We start from the raw sequence: 16,616 nt of genomic DNA, 5'->3' as shown, positions 1-16,616 counted from the left end.
TGAAGATCTCGGAGAACAATCTAAAATCTATTTTGTCATCCTTAGAGATGCCATTCTTAACTGCATGCACCCACACACGTGTTCCTCTGCAGCAGAAGTGGAAGTTAAGCAATTCTCTGTCTGCAGGTCCCCAAGGTCAGTGATCTCAGGCTCAGAACAAGCTTTTTCTTTCACAGGGCTATACTTAACACTGAACATCTCACTGGAAAGACACTTTTCAGTGAAAACAGCTACACTGGCACAGCTGTGAGGTGGGAGCATACCGCTGGCAGAGGAGGGGAGGGCAGGAACTGCGGGTGCCAGCACATCTCTGAAGAAAAAAAGGCATCGAACTCAATCCTCAACGTGCCTGCCTGCGTGCAGACAAACCCGGCTTCACATGAGTGATCACAGCAAGCTTCAAGAGCTGGGAAACCACGGGTAATTGTGGCACTCCGGGTTACGTTCGCCTCCTAACGAGATGCACCAGAAGCACAGACCGATCCTAGCACACACACCGGACAAAGAACTCGGGTATGAACAAAGCAGCCCTAGAAACGAGTAGCTGCCGCTCTCGGGTGCCCCGAAATCTCCTTAGAGCGCATGCGCAGCCCCCCCCCCCCCCCCGGGAGCCACCCGTCCCCAGGGCCGCGCGGAAAGATGACGTCACGTATCCCCCGCGTCTCCCGCTTGCGGTCACTTCCGGTAGGTGAGGTCAGGGCAGGGGCCGCCATTTTGGTGTGGCAGGGCTGGGCGCGGAGCGGGGCACCGCGGGCGGCGGCGGCCCGCGGGGCGGGGGCAGCGAGTGCGGCCTGCGGGTGGGGCGGCCCCCATGGCCGGGCAGTTCGACTCCGAGGACCGGGGGAGCTGGTACTGGGGGCGGCTGAGCCGGGCCGAGGCGGTGTCGCTGCTGCAGGGGCAGCGCCACGGGACCTTCCTGGTGCGCGACTCGGGCACCATCCCCGGAGACTTCGTGCTCTCGGTGTCTGAGAGCTCCCGCGTCTCGCACTACATCGTCAACAGCCTGGGGCCGGCGGGAGGCCGGAGGGCCGGCGGCGAGGGCCCTGGGGCCCCGGGTGAGTGACCCCCAGGGCTGGCGGTGCCCCTCAGCCGCTGCGGGCCCCGCTGAGCGCCGCGTCCCGGGAGCTCCGCTCTCCTCACGGGCGGCGCTGCGAGTCGCGTTGCTCTTTGTAGAGGAGTTGAGGCTCGTCTTGCAGCCTGCACCTGCCTCGCTGCTAAACGTACGTTGGGAAAGAGCGCAGCCCGGAGCCGTCACGCGTTTACAGCTTTGTGCGTTCTTTTGTTTTCTTCATAAAGCTGTGAATGTGAATGGTAACGTGTGGATGCGGTGTGTCAGCTGAGCCTGGAGATGGATCTGTGGAAGAGTCACTTAAAAGGGTGAATTCGGTTGGAGTAGTTTAGCGTTAAGAAGACATGTTGTGAGGCTAAACTTAGTCGTGAATCAGAGATCTGGGTGGATTAATAAGTAGTGGGAGCTCCTCAGGAGTGTAAAGGCGTTTGTTCCTTTAGATATAGAATTCAGGGCTCCCCCTCCTACACACACCTTGTGTTGTAAGGGGAGATTTTATGTTATTCCTCATCAACCTCTAATACAAAAACAATGTACTTAAGTTAACCCTTAGAGAGTTGCTTTTATATTGTGGAGGAGAAGACTGTATTGCAGAAAGCAATGATTCTGAATGAACAAGTGTAGCTAAGTGAACAGGAGCCCCCAGCATTGTGTGATCTGTAGATGTGTGGTGAGGAGGTTTAGTTAAACAGCAGCCCTGCTGGGGACGTTGCTGAAGTTGGTGGTGGAGCCACTCCTGTCTGGATATTAACGCTCACAGAACGATGTGGGTGTATTGCTGGCATCTCAGAGAGAAACCACTACAAAGTTTGAAAATCCGTGTAATAAAGCTGTGTAATAGGAGACCTAATGAACTTGACAAGGATTGAAGTTGCTACAGAGACAAATAATGGATTTTTTTCAAGCTGTGCAGACTGTAGTTGGTGAAGAAGTAATCTGAAAAAAGAACAAATCTGTTGTTGGTGGGTTTGTACCATTTTACGGTGATCTCTCCTGCTTGGGGTAACATTTAGAATTGGCACATTGGTGAAAGCCTGAAGTCATTGGGTTCATCACAGGAATCTGCTGTAAGGTGCACGCCAGTCACAGAAAGCTCTGCAATGCAGGAGATAAAGGTGGCTGCATTGAAGTGGAAGCAAAGCAGGCAGTGAAGTGGTTTACTACAAGACGTGGTCGGTTCCTCAGCATTTCGTGTCTTATCAAAGCCAAGGTTTATTTTCATAGGTTTGTGGAGGCTTCATGTGTGAAATGTGTGACTGTTACACAAAGCAGAATAAGTTTCCAGGGTGATTTTTAGTGGAATCCATCCTGATAGGATTTAAAAGATGCTGGAGGTGAAAAACACTGAAGTGTGTGTGCCCGCCCTCTTTCTGGGCAGTTGTTTTCTGTAGAGTGGTTCATCTGTGGAAAACCAGTATTCTTTGTGTTGTTGAATGTATAATCCACGTTCCTGTCGGATCACCTCAGTGAATGTAGGTGATCTTAATAGCTCCTTCCAACCAAAGCCACTCTATGACTGTGAGATGTGCTTGATGTAGTTATCTTCTGTTTTAAACATCCGCTTTAGAAGACCAGCTGCACTCATCGCTGTGTAGCTGCTCTGGCAGTAGGTTTGATTTGTGTTCAAAAGCTTAATTATTTTTTGGAAGTCCACTTTTAGTCCCACCTTGATGTTATGAGAATAGGTACTGCTTCACTTTTGCTCCAGAGATATTTCTGTGCTGCAATTCAAGTAGGTTTAGATGAATGTCATGCTGATGCTGTGCTCTTTTCGCCCTCAAACCCAAAGAAAGAAAGAGTGTGTGTAGTAAATTGCATTTAGCATCGTTTCCTCAGAAAAAGTAGTAAGGAAAAAGGTTCTTTAAAGGAAGGGATGTGGTATTATTGGTAGAAGATTGAAGATGATTTCAGGTTTGGATGGGGAAGGTAGCACGGTGAAATGAGGTAAATGTTCACATAGAGCTGATTAGGAAAAATGACTTTATGATGTTATTTTTCTCTATGGTATACTTATTTTTTTGCAATTCATTGTTTGGCAAATGCACACAACTCACTGAAAAGCCTAGATATGCCTGGTCAGGTTCCTGTGTTGATTTATTGGCTTCAGGCGGTTGAAGTGCACGTGTGATTCGTGACTGCTTGTACACTGCTGTGTGCAGGTGACAGTAGGAACCTAGCTTCAGTACAGAAGGAAATATTTTAACACATGTCTTTGCAGTTTGACATACAAGCATAGGGTGAAAATGTCTGATGTGCACTAAAACAAAATGCCTAAAACATCTAAAGACATCTGAAGTGTTTTTTATTGAAAGGCCAGAAACCTCAAATCAGTAACATTTTTCTTTGTGACATAGAAAAGTGTGGCAGAGTGGAAGGTGATGTCTTCAGTAAGTATGCATTTTTACGAACACGCTTACTGCACTCCATTGTGATTTTTTGAAAGATTCAGTCTGTACTTCCTGGGCTCATGAAACCAATGAGCTGGGTTTCACTGTTTTTTAGAGCATTTCTGGGTGCTTGTCTGTTTTGCTCAGTAGTGAGCAGAGAGGCACTGAAGAACAAGGAAAAGTAGGCATCTGAATGAAGGTGGGGGACACAGGAAGAACGTTTTGCCTCTGTAACAGTTGCTCTAGGAGGAAAACTGTCATATGTCAGTGTGATCTCTTCAGAGAGCCTGGTCTCAGCACCCTGAGCACCAAGAGCAGCCTTTCTTTCCCCAAACATGCTTTTGAAGATGGGGGGTAGGGGCTTACGGAGTGTGTCTAGAGATGAGATTGAAAACCTATATTCCTGTTAAGTCTTCCATGCCCTAAAAAGGAAAGCTTACCAAAGCTTAGGGATAAAGGGAAAACTGCCTAGTGGCACTGACAGAATGGGAGTGCAGAGAGAAATGTGAAACCCTTGAGGGTCTGATGAAGCTTGAAGCTGCTCTGTGGTTATGCCACCTGCCCACGCTCTCAAGAATAATATTAGATGTTTTATTTAACACCTCTGTGAATGATCTTTTCCACGCTGACACAAAGCCAACCCAGTGTAAAAGTCCTCCGTCAGGAAGGCCCGTGTGTCCCAGAGATCAGTCAGGGTCCAGATTTTACGCTTACATTAACTACGGGCTGCTTTGGATTTTAACCCCTTCATCACCCCTCTGGGGGCGGAGGTTTCGCTATCTGTTTCCAAGTGGGTGGAATCACATTAAGTCCTGGCGCAGATGAAGCTAGGATGGAGTAAGTAGGAAGGGTGATCCTCAGCTCTTTCCCTTTCTGATTCTAAGGAGCAGTCTTACAGAGCTGAGCGGTCCTGCAGCCAGAGGTACGAGCTGAGCTGCTGTCCTTCCTTTGGCTCTGCAGAGCTGGGGAGGAGGGAAGAGGATTTCTTCAGTTGTCCAACTTTAATAGGAAGTGACTAAAGTTCCTCTAGAAGTTAGGCTTACCTTTGCACACATTCTGCTTTTCCTGAGAGCCCTCGGAAGATGCAGACAATATGCTGCTAGCACTTGTGCCTTCAAGAAAGCTGTTCCAGGGTTGTGAAGCAAAACAGCTCTGCTTCTGCAGAGAAACCAAAAAACCAGCTCTTTTGCTCTGATTTCCTCATGGTAGATCATGCTTTAGTTTTTCCATTGGCCTACAGGTATGAGAAGTGTTGCAATTCAAACACCAAGCTGAAGAATTCTGGGCCTGAAATCTGTTAATCTTTGAGTTTCATTGTAGCAGGGAATGGCAGGACTTGGAAGCTCCTAATGCATGGAATTATTTCCCTGCTGTGTGACATCACTCAGCTCGTTAACTTTGTAGCTGAACAAGAGTATACACCAAAGACTTAAACTGATGAAGAGATTACTGCCTGCTTGGTAAGGTGTGGTTGTGTTTCCAACCTGTGTTTTCCTAATTGTGACTTTGAATTCTTCAGGCTTGTCGTGGTGTTTTTAGGAACCTTCTCATTGAAGTTTTCCAGGCAGTGACCAGGTTGCTGCCTTTATGTTCTTCAGCAATTTGAATTAAGCTCGTGTCTTTCTTGCTGCAAAGGTCTTGTTTTCCAGACCTCAAATTGCTGTAGCTGCCCTCTGCTTCTAAAACAAAAGAATCAGAATCAGCATGTGGCATTTGGGGCGTGTTCCCTTTGTGCAAATGGTGTCACTTCGTTTTGTCCCTTCGTGGAGCACGTTGAGCACTGTGATCTTAAAATGTATTTGAAGGGGCTGCATTCCCTCACTCTTCAATCATGCCAAATGTATTTTGGAAGGCTCATTTCTAGGCTGCAGTGCCCTGATGTCAGGCACTTCCTCACGCACAGGACATCAGTGGACTTTCCTCTTAAGAGTAAGTTTTATGTAGGTACGTTTGGCAGCTGTTTCAGGCTGTTAGGTGTTATTTCTAGAGTCCTACTCCTCTTTCTGAGCCAGGTTCACACATCACACTGATATTTACATTAGTTTTCTTATCTCTTGGTGAAGCCAGTGGGATTTTGGTTACTTTGGTTTTTTTTTTGTAGTTATTTGAGTCTGTTGCTTTTTTTGGCTCATTGCAGCGGGGCTGATTTCTTCTGAAAGCCCTTCAGCTTTTGATGCATCTCAACGTGCATTTTCCTATGGCTTAGTTCTGCTGCTTTGAATTTTTTGTAACCAACTTAACTGACATTTCTGTTCCTTCAGAACTCATTTATGGGCTGCTTGTGTTGATCTTACCAAATCTGTCCTTTCTCTGTTGGAGCCCCTTTTTGCTCTCTTGAAAGACCTTCTTGTAACGTTAGCTTGTCGTGCTGACGGTGCTACTTTGAAGGGAGTTTTGGATCAGCAACAGCCTGAAAAATTCTGCTAGCTTTGTACTCGAGAGCTCATTCTCAGAACTGTTAGATATTCCCTGCAGAGAAGCAGACTTGCAAAGTAAGCATCTCTTTCTTGCTAAGAGTTACTCATTAAAGCATAAATCTTTTCCTCTCCACTGCCCTCCCCCAGCCTTCCACGATTCTTCCCATAACTGATTACACAGTGTATGGTGCATGGTGGAAATGGAACATCATACATGTGTTTTCCCCCAGCTGAGCCTGATGAGCATAAAAATGAAAAGAAAAAAGAAGTGCAGCTCCCAGATTGAAAACTGAAATGGATTATCTGCAATTTGATACTCCTGATGTCTTGAATATGAACATCATCTGCATTTTAATGTATCTGAGATCTGCATTTGCAGCTCAGATTCCATCTGACAAATATGGCACAGAAAATATAAGAATGGAGATTAAAAGAATGAATTATAAGCCTTATGAGAACGTATTGTTGCTTTGCTGTGCTAAGTGTTTTTCTGTGGAGTCTGTGCTGTTAGAAATTATACCAGGACTTTGTTTGCTGTCCAGATTTAGACTTTCAGTGGTGGGAAAGAAATGAATTCTCTGTTCAGTGAAAATTGTGTAGGCTTCTGAGAAGTGCAGATGAACTGAAGGTCCATAAAACATTGCAGGATTCTAGATACTGCTGTCATAATTCAGGAAGTTTGGCAGTGTCAAACAATTTGTTCCATACTTTGGTATCACGAGAACCATCTTTAAACCTCTATCCTCATTAACAATATAATGCTCCCTTAAATTAAAAATACCAAGAAGAGCTGAATATGATAAGTGTTGATCTAAGGATGACCAAAGTCAGTATCAGATTACTTGTCTGTAGAGGTATCGGTCTTCTCAGATGTTTAATTTGCAGTTGTAACTGTTGTTCACTCTCTTTGTTGACGTTTTGCTTTCTCTTTTCAGGGTTGAATCCCACCAGATTTCGAATAGGTGACCAGGAGTTTGATTCTTTGCCATCTTTACTGGAATTCTACAAAATACACTATTTGGACACTACAACCTTGATAGAGCCAGTTTCCCGATCCAGGCAGAATAGCGGCGTCATCCTCAGACAGGAGGAAGTTGAATATGTGCGAGCTCTCTTTGACTTTAATGGAAACGATGATGAAGATCTTCCGTTTAAGAAAGGAGACATACTGAAAATCCGGGATAAACCTGAAGAGCAATGGTGGAATGCAGAAGACAGCGAAGGAAAGAGGGGAATGATACCTGTTCCTTACGTCGAGAAGTGTAGACCTTCCTCTGCTTCAGTATCTACTCTGACTGGAGGTAACCAGGATAGTTCCCACCCACAACCACTGGGTGGGCCGGAGCCAGGGCCCTATGCCCAGCCCAGCATCAACACTCCGCTCCCTAACCTTCAGAATGGCCCTATTTATGCCCGGGTTATCCAGAAGCGAGTCCCTAATGCCTACGACAAGACAGCCTTGGCTTTGGAGGTACATAATGGGCAAAACTCAGAAAGAAGAGATCTGTTCAAGGGATTTCCCTTTCCATCACATTATAATTCTGTAGGAATAAGGAAGGGAAAAAAGCACTGTAACGCTGGTTTTGCATCATGATTGATAAGTTATTGATATAGCTTTAATTTTTTTTAAATAAGTGACTGAAGTCACTTATGGACTAGCTTGATTATAAGCATGCTTAGCTTACTGATCCAGTGTTGTCTCTTGTCACACATCACTAACATAAGTGTTTCCCCATCCACATTTCACTTCTGAAGTCATTATTTTCGGGGGAGGGATTGGGTGCGGCTCATAATGTTGTGTGTCAGAACCTGTGTTCAGTGTTGCGTGCCTCCACCCCAGCCTTTAAAGGTGTGCTGAGTCGTTCTGTCATCCCGTCTGCCTTTTAAAAGCAACCAGTGGAAGCACTGATAGTCGCTTTGAAATTACTCACACTGAGGCAGTAATGATCCTGCGTAGGGGTTTATTTTAATGCCTTGACCTCAAACAGATTGCTTCATTTTTTTAGACTGTGAATCATGAACATATATTATAACTCATTAGGGAGGAAAAGTAGTGACTGATGGGGTATTATTTGTAATAAAGCAATGAGTTTCCCTAAGGTTGATTCACTTCTTGATATGATCAAATATTGATCCGTGCTCTTTTTGATATTTTTTTTTTCCCCTCTTAAAAAGGAGAATAGTGCTCAATCTCTACACACCAAATAGTTATCCTCCAAGTTACATTTGAGGAAATTGAGGCCAAGGTATTCTAAGTGGCAGACCTTTGCCTTAGGATGATATGTAAATGATATCCTTTAATCTAGGCTTTCTTTGAGTTAAACGCTCTGGAATTTCCTGATACCTAATTGACTTCCTGTTTATACGACATTTTAAGTACTTGGGGGAAAAACAGTTTCTGTGCTGAGTCAGAACATCTCTGCACTCTTAATAATTTGTTTAATTTTGTGTGGCATAAAATGCACTGGAATATTTCAGCAATGTGGCGAGCACATGTGCGTGTCTTTAGAACACAATTGGCAAATGCAGCACATTCTACAGATCTGGTGCATAACCTGGGAGAGCTGACATTTTTTCCCCACTGTACATAAAAATTTGCCTAGGGAAGCAGTGGAAATATATTCTGAGTTATTGTAAGCTTTGTTGCACTTCTGGATTGAGAGCCAGGATACGGAATGGAGATTTTGGGGTTGAAAAGCATCTGTGTGGAATTCATGCCAACTCAACAAATTCTGGGGAAATAAGCAAAGATTTTAACCTTCCAGTTTCTGTAATACCTGAAATGCTGTTTCCTTTCCTCTCTTTCTCACCATCTCACCTAGGCACCTCCTGGAGCTTCAGAGTATTTCTGAGTGTCATGGCATGTTCCAATCAGATTTTCTTAGAGGCATTCTAGATTGCTGCATATTGTATCAAAATCTTTTGGTTTTCTTTCTGGATTTTGTTTTTAAGCTTTAACTAACCCCAATGTGCTGCCAGTGTTCCTTTAAGCTTAAACTTGTGTTGTTTCCTTTAAAACAGAGCCCCACCGTGCCACTCAAATTCTAGTTTGGTAGCATAGAGCAAAATGGTGAGGATGAGGAAAGTGCTGATAATCTGGGCTGCTGTGAGCAAATCTGAGTGAAGGCAGAATTCCTTACCCACTGGCTAACAGCTTGCGAGTGCTGTGGCTGGTTTTCTTATCCTCTTCAATGACCTTCTGTCAAGTGTGTTGTGCTTTTGGAAGGTGTTGTTTCATGGAGGGCATCTCATTGTTCTGAACCACCTCCCTCTGCTGTGATTTTCTCGTGCTACTATGCTGCATAGCAGAAGTGCCTGTTGCCTGTTGTGAGGACAGAAATCAGATTCATAGCACCTCTGCCTGTCTGTTAGGGCAGGGATCTTCATGGATCATGTCATCTTACTGGAACGCTTGCTGGTTGGCAGGTTGGGCCTCTCAGAGAGGATGGTGTGCACCCATCCTGCTGTATGCTGTTAGCAGCAGTAGTTCTTTATTCTGTATTTAATGTTGGGAAAACTTACTTGTAAGACTTGAAGCATGTATCCCTGCTTCTAATTGTGCTTCCTTTATGTTACTCTTCATCAAATCACAGTGCTATTGAACTGCTTTCCGTGTCCATACAGGAAAAAGCAGCAGTGTGCTCTTTACCCTTCCCAGTTTTTCTTCATCCTGTCTCTCCAAGTACTGTTTCTCGTTGTCTTTTTTTGTTTTTAACATTCCCTTTCACTTCATGGTGTTTCTTCTTCATTTATTCAGAGATCTCTTTCTTCAATGGCTTACCAGAAAGCATTATGTAAATCTTTTCAGTCCATTTTTGCCCAAACCTCTTAACTATAAATCTAAATTTGTTTCCTCCAAATGAAAACTCTGTCTTAAATGGGGTGATATTTGTAGGTGGGGTTTGATCCCAGTGTTTGTCCTAAGCAAATAAAATTGTTAACATCAAACAGTTTTGTGGCCCAAACTGCAAACAGAACTATCTGTGCTGTTAGGTTCAAACTAACATGGGTTTGAAGAGCTTAGAGGAGGATCAAAGCAAATTATGTTCTAACAAAGGCTGTGCTGTGCTGTGGAGGAATGTTTTAACCCAAGACCACACTTAATTTGCTTGTAAGTGGACCTCTCCAAGAAGTCGTTGGGTATAGTTAAGGGAAGGGAACATCGATTTAGTTAACGACTCTGAGGTCGTTCCACCTTAGTTTGTTTCTCCTCCCCTCAGTAACAGTACAGGACTCTACCATCTTCACATTTCAAGAGAAGCATTTGGAATAAAAAAGTCTTTACATGAAGCTTCATGTTTTACTTTGAAGCAGCATTTGAAAATTTGTAAGAGAACTGCTCCAAGTCTGGCTTGATAGCAGAGTGCAGTGCTTTCCTTGGGTTCTGGGCTTGGTGGGATGATGTGCAACAGACTGGTAATAGCGTTAATCAAAGTGAGCAGAATTCAAAGGGAATGTCCTCTTCTGGTGTAAAAATGTGGAAGTTCCAGCAATTGTAATAATGGGTAGCTTTGCTAGAAGTTTCTCTGTGTTGTCTTCATTTTGTAACTTAGTGGAGGCAGAATTGCCCATGCCACACCACTGGAAGTTTTCATGCAGTTCTGCTAAGCACAGTGGGCACATTGCATCACTGTTAATACGTTACCATAGGTAAGTAGTGTGGATAGAATGAGACTTGGTCTGTGGTCCACAGAACATAGGAGAACGGCTCCCATAATAAACATAGAAGTGTTTCCAACTTCAGTAAGGATGGAAAAGGGAAAATTACAGGTAGGAAGGAAGTCTGAGAGAGCAGATGAGAGCAGTGCATGCACATTTAGCTATTTAAATATTACTTTGTTGTAAATAAAAACAACTGAAGTAAGATTACCAGGAACTAGTAAGGATACAATTCTAGCTTGAACAAATACAATAGAGAAGCACAGATGACTACAAGTGTCTCTTTAATTGCAGATTCCATCAGGGTAAGTCAGGCTGTTCAGTTAGACAGGAGGACGTGCTTTTCTCATTCATATTGGTTTGGAGGCCATACGCTTTGCTGTTGAAGCACTGTGTCCAGATCTGAAGTAATTTAGTGTGTGTAGGATAGTGTTCTTGTAATGGTTATTGTTAGGAAAGAAAATTTTTTTGCTTCTCCTATAGTCACATTTAATTTTTTCCCTATTAAATTGTAGCTTTCTATTGTTTTGGTCAACTGAGTATTTTTTTATTGCTACAGCCCCCCAGTGATTATTAGCAGTAGCAAAGTGATACACACTGCGTGATTAAATTCCTAAAGAGCTGAAGCTAGCATACAGAAGTCATGGAAAGCTTCCTTTTTGCCTCTAGCAAATACATAAGAGGATTTTCTTCAGAATACGGTTCATGAAAATGTCTATGCTAATTACTACAAAGGGAAAGAAAACAAAGCTGCAGCAAGAGTCCCCTGTGTGCCTCTCATTACCAGATAAGTAATCATCAGAGTTATGGGAAGCTTAATTAAATGTCCATGCAGTGTTTTAAATGTACGCACTGTTAAAAGCTGCTTTGGCAAGAGATTGCAAGGGATTAGAACTTGTACAGTTAACAGAGACTACTAGCATCTGAAATTGCTTTCCTTATTCTTCGTTCACTGCCTGGGAAGTGAGAATAATGAGCTTCTGCTTTGGATGAATTGGGCACAGTGCTGAGCACGTACATAACTGTATACTCAGTGACTTTCTGGGTTAAATGCAGTAAGACACTGCAGCTGTGCCTTGAGAGCTTATTTACAGCATTAGTGAAAGAAAATAGAGTACATCTGTCCCCAAAGCATTTTCTGTCTGTGACACAGAAAAATTGTGAAGATTGCTGTGTTCCTCATAAGTAAGATTACTGATAAAACTGTACACAGAGGGGTAGAAGTGGGCAGGCAGCTTTTCAATGTCACACATCTTTCACTGAGTTTGTAAATCACTGTATAAGTTCTAGTTCACATGTCCTTTAAGATGCAGAGGAGTTGGGCACTGATCAGGCCTAGAGTTGTGGCCCTGCTTGGAACTGCATAGCTATGGAACAACGCACAGGGTCAGCCTTGGGAAAATATCTGCTGTGCAGTTTTTTTGACCTTGTCAAAGGAAGGCAATTCTTCTAGATTTAATTGGTTATGAATTATGCTGGAGATTTGAGGATGAGATGCATTACTGTGCTTTTAGTCAGTGCAGTACGTAGAACTGGATGCTTTTAAACACAGCACGTTGTTTTGTTGGGCCACAGTAACTATTATTTTTCTAGTCGAACATTTTGGGTATAAAAGGAGGAGGGCATCAATTGTCTTCACTGTACCCATGGAGTTTATTTGAGGAATCTGTGGACAAAAGACTGAAAGATCATCTGGCCTTGCCTGTGGTAATGGCTTGATGTGAATGCACAGAGAATAAGAGCAGTGCAGCGTTAAGGCAGCACTTCTCCAAACATTCTCCTACTGCTTTATAATCTGTGACTCTGCAAACGCAGCCCCCAGTTATCCCAAACTCCTTCAGTGCTACGTGGAGAGCACTTGGAGGAATTTCAGCATTAAGGAGCCATTTAGTTTGTAGATGTTTCCTTCATCCACCTGCATTCCCTCACTCCCTTCTCTTGCAGGGCTGTTGATGCAGTACAGCAGAGCACAAACCTCTGTCAGTTCAGCCACATCCAGTTACTGTGATAGCAGCTAACGTCAGGGCCCAGATGTGCTCTGAAAGTTTGGTCTTGATTGCAGACTAAGGGGTAGTTCTCACCTAGCCGAGCTAGTTTCTTTCTATATGTTCTTCATGAATGAGAAACATGAGGTGGTAGGCTGGTGCATCAAAAATGGTTAAGACTGAAACTGCTTTGATAGAATTATCTGTGGTACACTTGATGTGACACCGAGGGGGAGGAGCAGCAGCTCATCCTGTGCGTGCATGTGAATTGTAACTTTCCTTATTCCTTCCCCTGCAGGTCGGTGAGCTGGTAAAGGTCACAAAGATTAACATGAGTGGTCAGTGGGAAGGAGAATGTAATGGCAAACGTGGTCACTTTCCATTCACACATGTCCGCCTGCTGGATCAACAGAATCCTGATGAGGACTTCAGCTGAGTGTGGCTCAACAGTTGCGCTTGCAGATGGGAACAATCTCAACTTGTTTTTATTGCAGATGCCATCCAGACTGTGTTCTGACAGAGGCTGAAAGCGGTATTGCTTGTATAAGCATTCTGATAACCTGCAAACCCCTGGGACTGAACACCACCATTCCTTAATCAAGGGTCACGTAATTCAGGGTACGACAGTAGATAAGTTGTGTGTCAAGTGGCAGAACTAGTACATGATTATAGGTTGTAATGCCTGCTTATGTCCATGTGCACAGCAGACTGGACCTTGCCAGGAGCATCAGCTGGAGAGAGCAGTAACAGTGACGTTAGGACAGCATTTACAGCTCTCTCCAGTCCTTTTCTTTATGTTGCTTCTTCCTCAGGCAATGAACATCAACCTTAGACAATTCAATGTATAGATAGTTTGTTTGGGTTGGTTTTTTATTCCCCACAAATTTATCCTGGAGCTTTCTCCATTTTATTTTTTCCATCCTGAATTCTCTGTCCTAGAAATGCTGTGTAGTACTTTGCATGGTGAGTTAACTATGCACAGTACAGATATTTTAGAGCACACTGGGGACAGCCTTATGATTTACAAATGCATACCATTTTAATGGTAAATGACAGAACAAATCAACCTCAGAATTCTGGACGCTGGTGGACACTAGATTGATTTATTCAGTACTGTTGATGCTTCAGACATAGCAGCTAATTTTAATTTAAATTTTCTATTAACACGCCAGTAACTCTTTATCCACAAATAGAAGGCTTATTGAAGTGTAAACGTCCATACCAGTGCTGAAAAATAAATGTGTAAAAGCACTTTAAGGCATAGCTTTAAAGCAGTGTTTGATTCACTAAATGTACTAAAACGTTTACACTGCTTTGAGAAAAAGATGAATTCCACAGGGCCAGTCTAACTAGTCTAGAACTGTTCAATAGCCGTATGCATTACAGTACAAATCACTGTCAAAAGTGGTGAACTGACAAAGCAAATACTACTTCTATTTTGAAATCACTCTGGGGACTCTTCTGGCTTAATTCTCATCTGTAAAATATTTGATAGTGAATTCATGAGGATTTTATTTTTAATAAACTAATGGAAAATACTTGTGTGCTTCTGGATTGATTTTCAAAAGGAGTAATAGAGTCACTCTGGCTTCATAGCTCACAATGCAAATCAGTGCGTTGGATAGTTGGTATTATGCACTGCTTGTTGGTTTTGTTTGTTGTTTTCTAAGCCTGTTCTTCTAATTATCTGGTTTTCTCTAACATAAATCAGAATGGATTCAGTAAGTTTTGTAAACTGAAATTAAACACTGAAGTAACAAACCTTGTCTGTACCCTGGATTGCTTTCCAAATACAGCACTCAAGTGACCAAGCAAACAAATTCTCTAACTTTGACTAGGTTATAACGTACACAGAACAGCTGTTTCTAAATAGTATCAAACTGAAGATGTTGATGTGGTTGATACAAACCGTGCCAGGCTAGAATGTCTCACTGGCTGTAGATGCTGTGAGGGCCGGTTTTCCCACTGCAAATGCCATTGCTGCAAGGCACCGACCCAGCAGACAGAATACTGGTAACACTTTACCTCAGAACTGTGTAACATGCTGGAAACATTAATATTTGTTATATTTAAGTACTAGTTGCTTTCCTTCAGAACTAATTCATTAGCAGGTCTAATTTTCAGGTAACGGGCACCCGATAATTCTGTAAATGAATGCCAATGTACATTAATTGTACTTTTCTATCACCAATCCCTTAAGCAGTACTAAAGATTATTAGCAAACTGATAGTTGTTATAACAGCAACCCAAGAATAACAGTAAGGAAGGAATTGCAGAGCTGTTCCAGCTTGGATGGTTCTTCTGGGCAGGGTGATCTGCTGCTCTGATTGAGAGATCACTTCTAGCTCTGTACTCAGTCTCCACTGAGGAAACAAATTCAGAACCTAACTCAAGGGCCAGGAACAAATTGGTGTATTTAAGGCTAAGCTGTATTTTTCCTCTGGTCTTACTGCTTGTTGCCACTGATTTTTCACTAGCTGCATTCTAATGCAGGTGTAACACTGAGTGTATCAGTTGCCCATATATGCTAATACTTCAGGTTTTACAGAAGCAGCACAACAAACTGTTCTTAGAGTGACACAGTTTGTTCTGAAGCATTTCTTTTCCAGTTGCAGTTAATTGAAGTCCATATGTTTATACCTTTCCAGTCAGCAGTTATTTTAAGAGAGCAAAATAACTTTTTTTTTTCCTGAAAGGAATTTTATTATGCAAACCTTGCCTTTTTAATACGAAAGACATAAATGGAGTTGTTGACTAGCAAATACCCTGCAGAGTTTGTAGATGTGTTTTTGTGAAGACTGTATAAATTGCAAATATTTGTACACTTTGAGAGAGCAAAAAAGAAAGTAGAGGAGTCTTAATAGCTGCTGTTGCACTAGAATCTTACGTTCTTGTCAAGCAGTTTTTCTTAATCAACCAATACATCCATGCAGCTGTTTTCCACTGTTCAGTTCTAAGCTGAAATGTGAGTTTTTTTCATAGGTGATAGAAATTAATGTTTGCGTTTGTGCGAAATAGACATTTCAACTTATCGAGCTCTTTTAAAGGAAAATAGCTAGACCATATGTTCATGATCATGTAGATTAAACCCTCTGTGGCCTTTGTTTACCCTCTTCTGTTTGTTCTCTCCCTCTTCCCAGTGCGTGCAAAGAATCATTGCGAAGACGTTGGTCACAATCTTTTGTCTCTGTCTGGCTGTGGTTTTGCTCTGTTGTGCATAGGCAGGTGTTAGAACTAGAATAATAACTTCTAGAATACACCGTGAAAGCAGAATGCTCAATGACACTGTGTTCTTCTGGTGCATTTACACATTCTATCACACTAAAAGTACAACTGGCTGCTATGTTTTTTTAATATAGATTTCATTTTGGTAAACCCCAGCCTTTTTACTAATATTTGACCTGGTTAAATCTTGTTAATCTGTTTGAATTGTATTTGTTAATAATGCAAATATTTCTAATCATCTTAAGAATAAAACACTTCATTTTTGTTAATGGTTTTGGGGAAGGATTCTAACCAAACCAGTTTGAAGAGAAATATGAACATGTGCCATTGTATTATAACACTATCCACTTTCTTGACAGTTAAAAGTCTTTTTTTTAATTATTTTTTGTAGCATGTAATGTATATGTTCATAGTATGTGAAGTAAATAAAAGTATAGCCAAAACTTTGGCTTGGTGTCATTCTCAATCAGCTGTCATTGTAATACCTGTGTTGAAGAGTATAGAAACAGAAGTGCTGTTAAGTCTGCTTTTAATTAACCACGCTTATATTAAAACAATTAAACCTAACACCTGCAGAAGAAAGACAAGATGACTAAAATAAGTTATCAACCAGAAAATATCACAGCCTTTTTCAAGCAAGGTGAATGTCTGTGACTATCTGAGTTCCTTAAGTCCGGGGGGAGGGCAAAAAGTATTCTCACTGCAGAAGGACTCATGAAGAAAGTAAAAAGGAGATTTGTCAGTTATTAGTCTCACTTCTGACTAGAGGGATGCATTGGAAAACAGTTTGGGGATTCTTTAGATGACTTAAATCAAAATTCCCCCAAACATTTGGCCTTCTGGAGGTGCTCTTTAGCTCACAAGGCCCTTGCTG

At 42.5% G+C, this 16,616-nt stretch overlaps 1 protein-coding gene across 2 annotated transcripts; it reads left to right on the top strand.

The window, feature by feature from the left end:
- The first annotated feature begins 726 nt into the window (after positions 1-726).
- Positions 727-15,542, top strand: CRK (CRK proto-oncogene, adaptor protein). Of its 2 annotated transcripts, none has more exons than XM_048966595.1 (3): positions 727-1,055; positions 6,809-7,174; positions 12,816-12,933. In XM_048966595.1, the coding sequence occupies exons 1-3, from the start codon at positions 812-814 to the stop codon at positions 12,821-12,823; spliced, it is 618 nt and encodes a 205-aa protein (XP_048822552.1). In that variant the 5' UTR covers positions 727-811; the 3' UTR covers positions 12,824-12,933. The 2 variants fall into 2 exon arrangements, with proteins under 2 accessions (XP_048822552.1, XP_048822551.1); XM_048966594.1 differs by having other exon boundaries at positions 729-1,055; positions 6,809-7,344; positions 12,816-15,542.
- Positions 15,543-16,616: the final 1,074 nt, after the last annotated feature.

This window comes from Lagopus muta, chromosome 20, assembly GCF_023343835.1.
Source record: "Lagopus muta isolate bLagMut1 chromosome 20, bLagMut1 primary, whole genome shotgun sequence".
Classification (NCBI taxonomy): domain Eukaryota; kingdom Metazoa; phylum Chordata; class Aves; order Galliformes; family Phasianidae; genus Lagopus; species Lagopus muta.
This window is presented reverse-complemented; position numbering and strand designations above follow the sequence as displayed.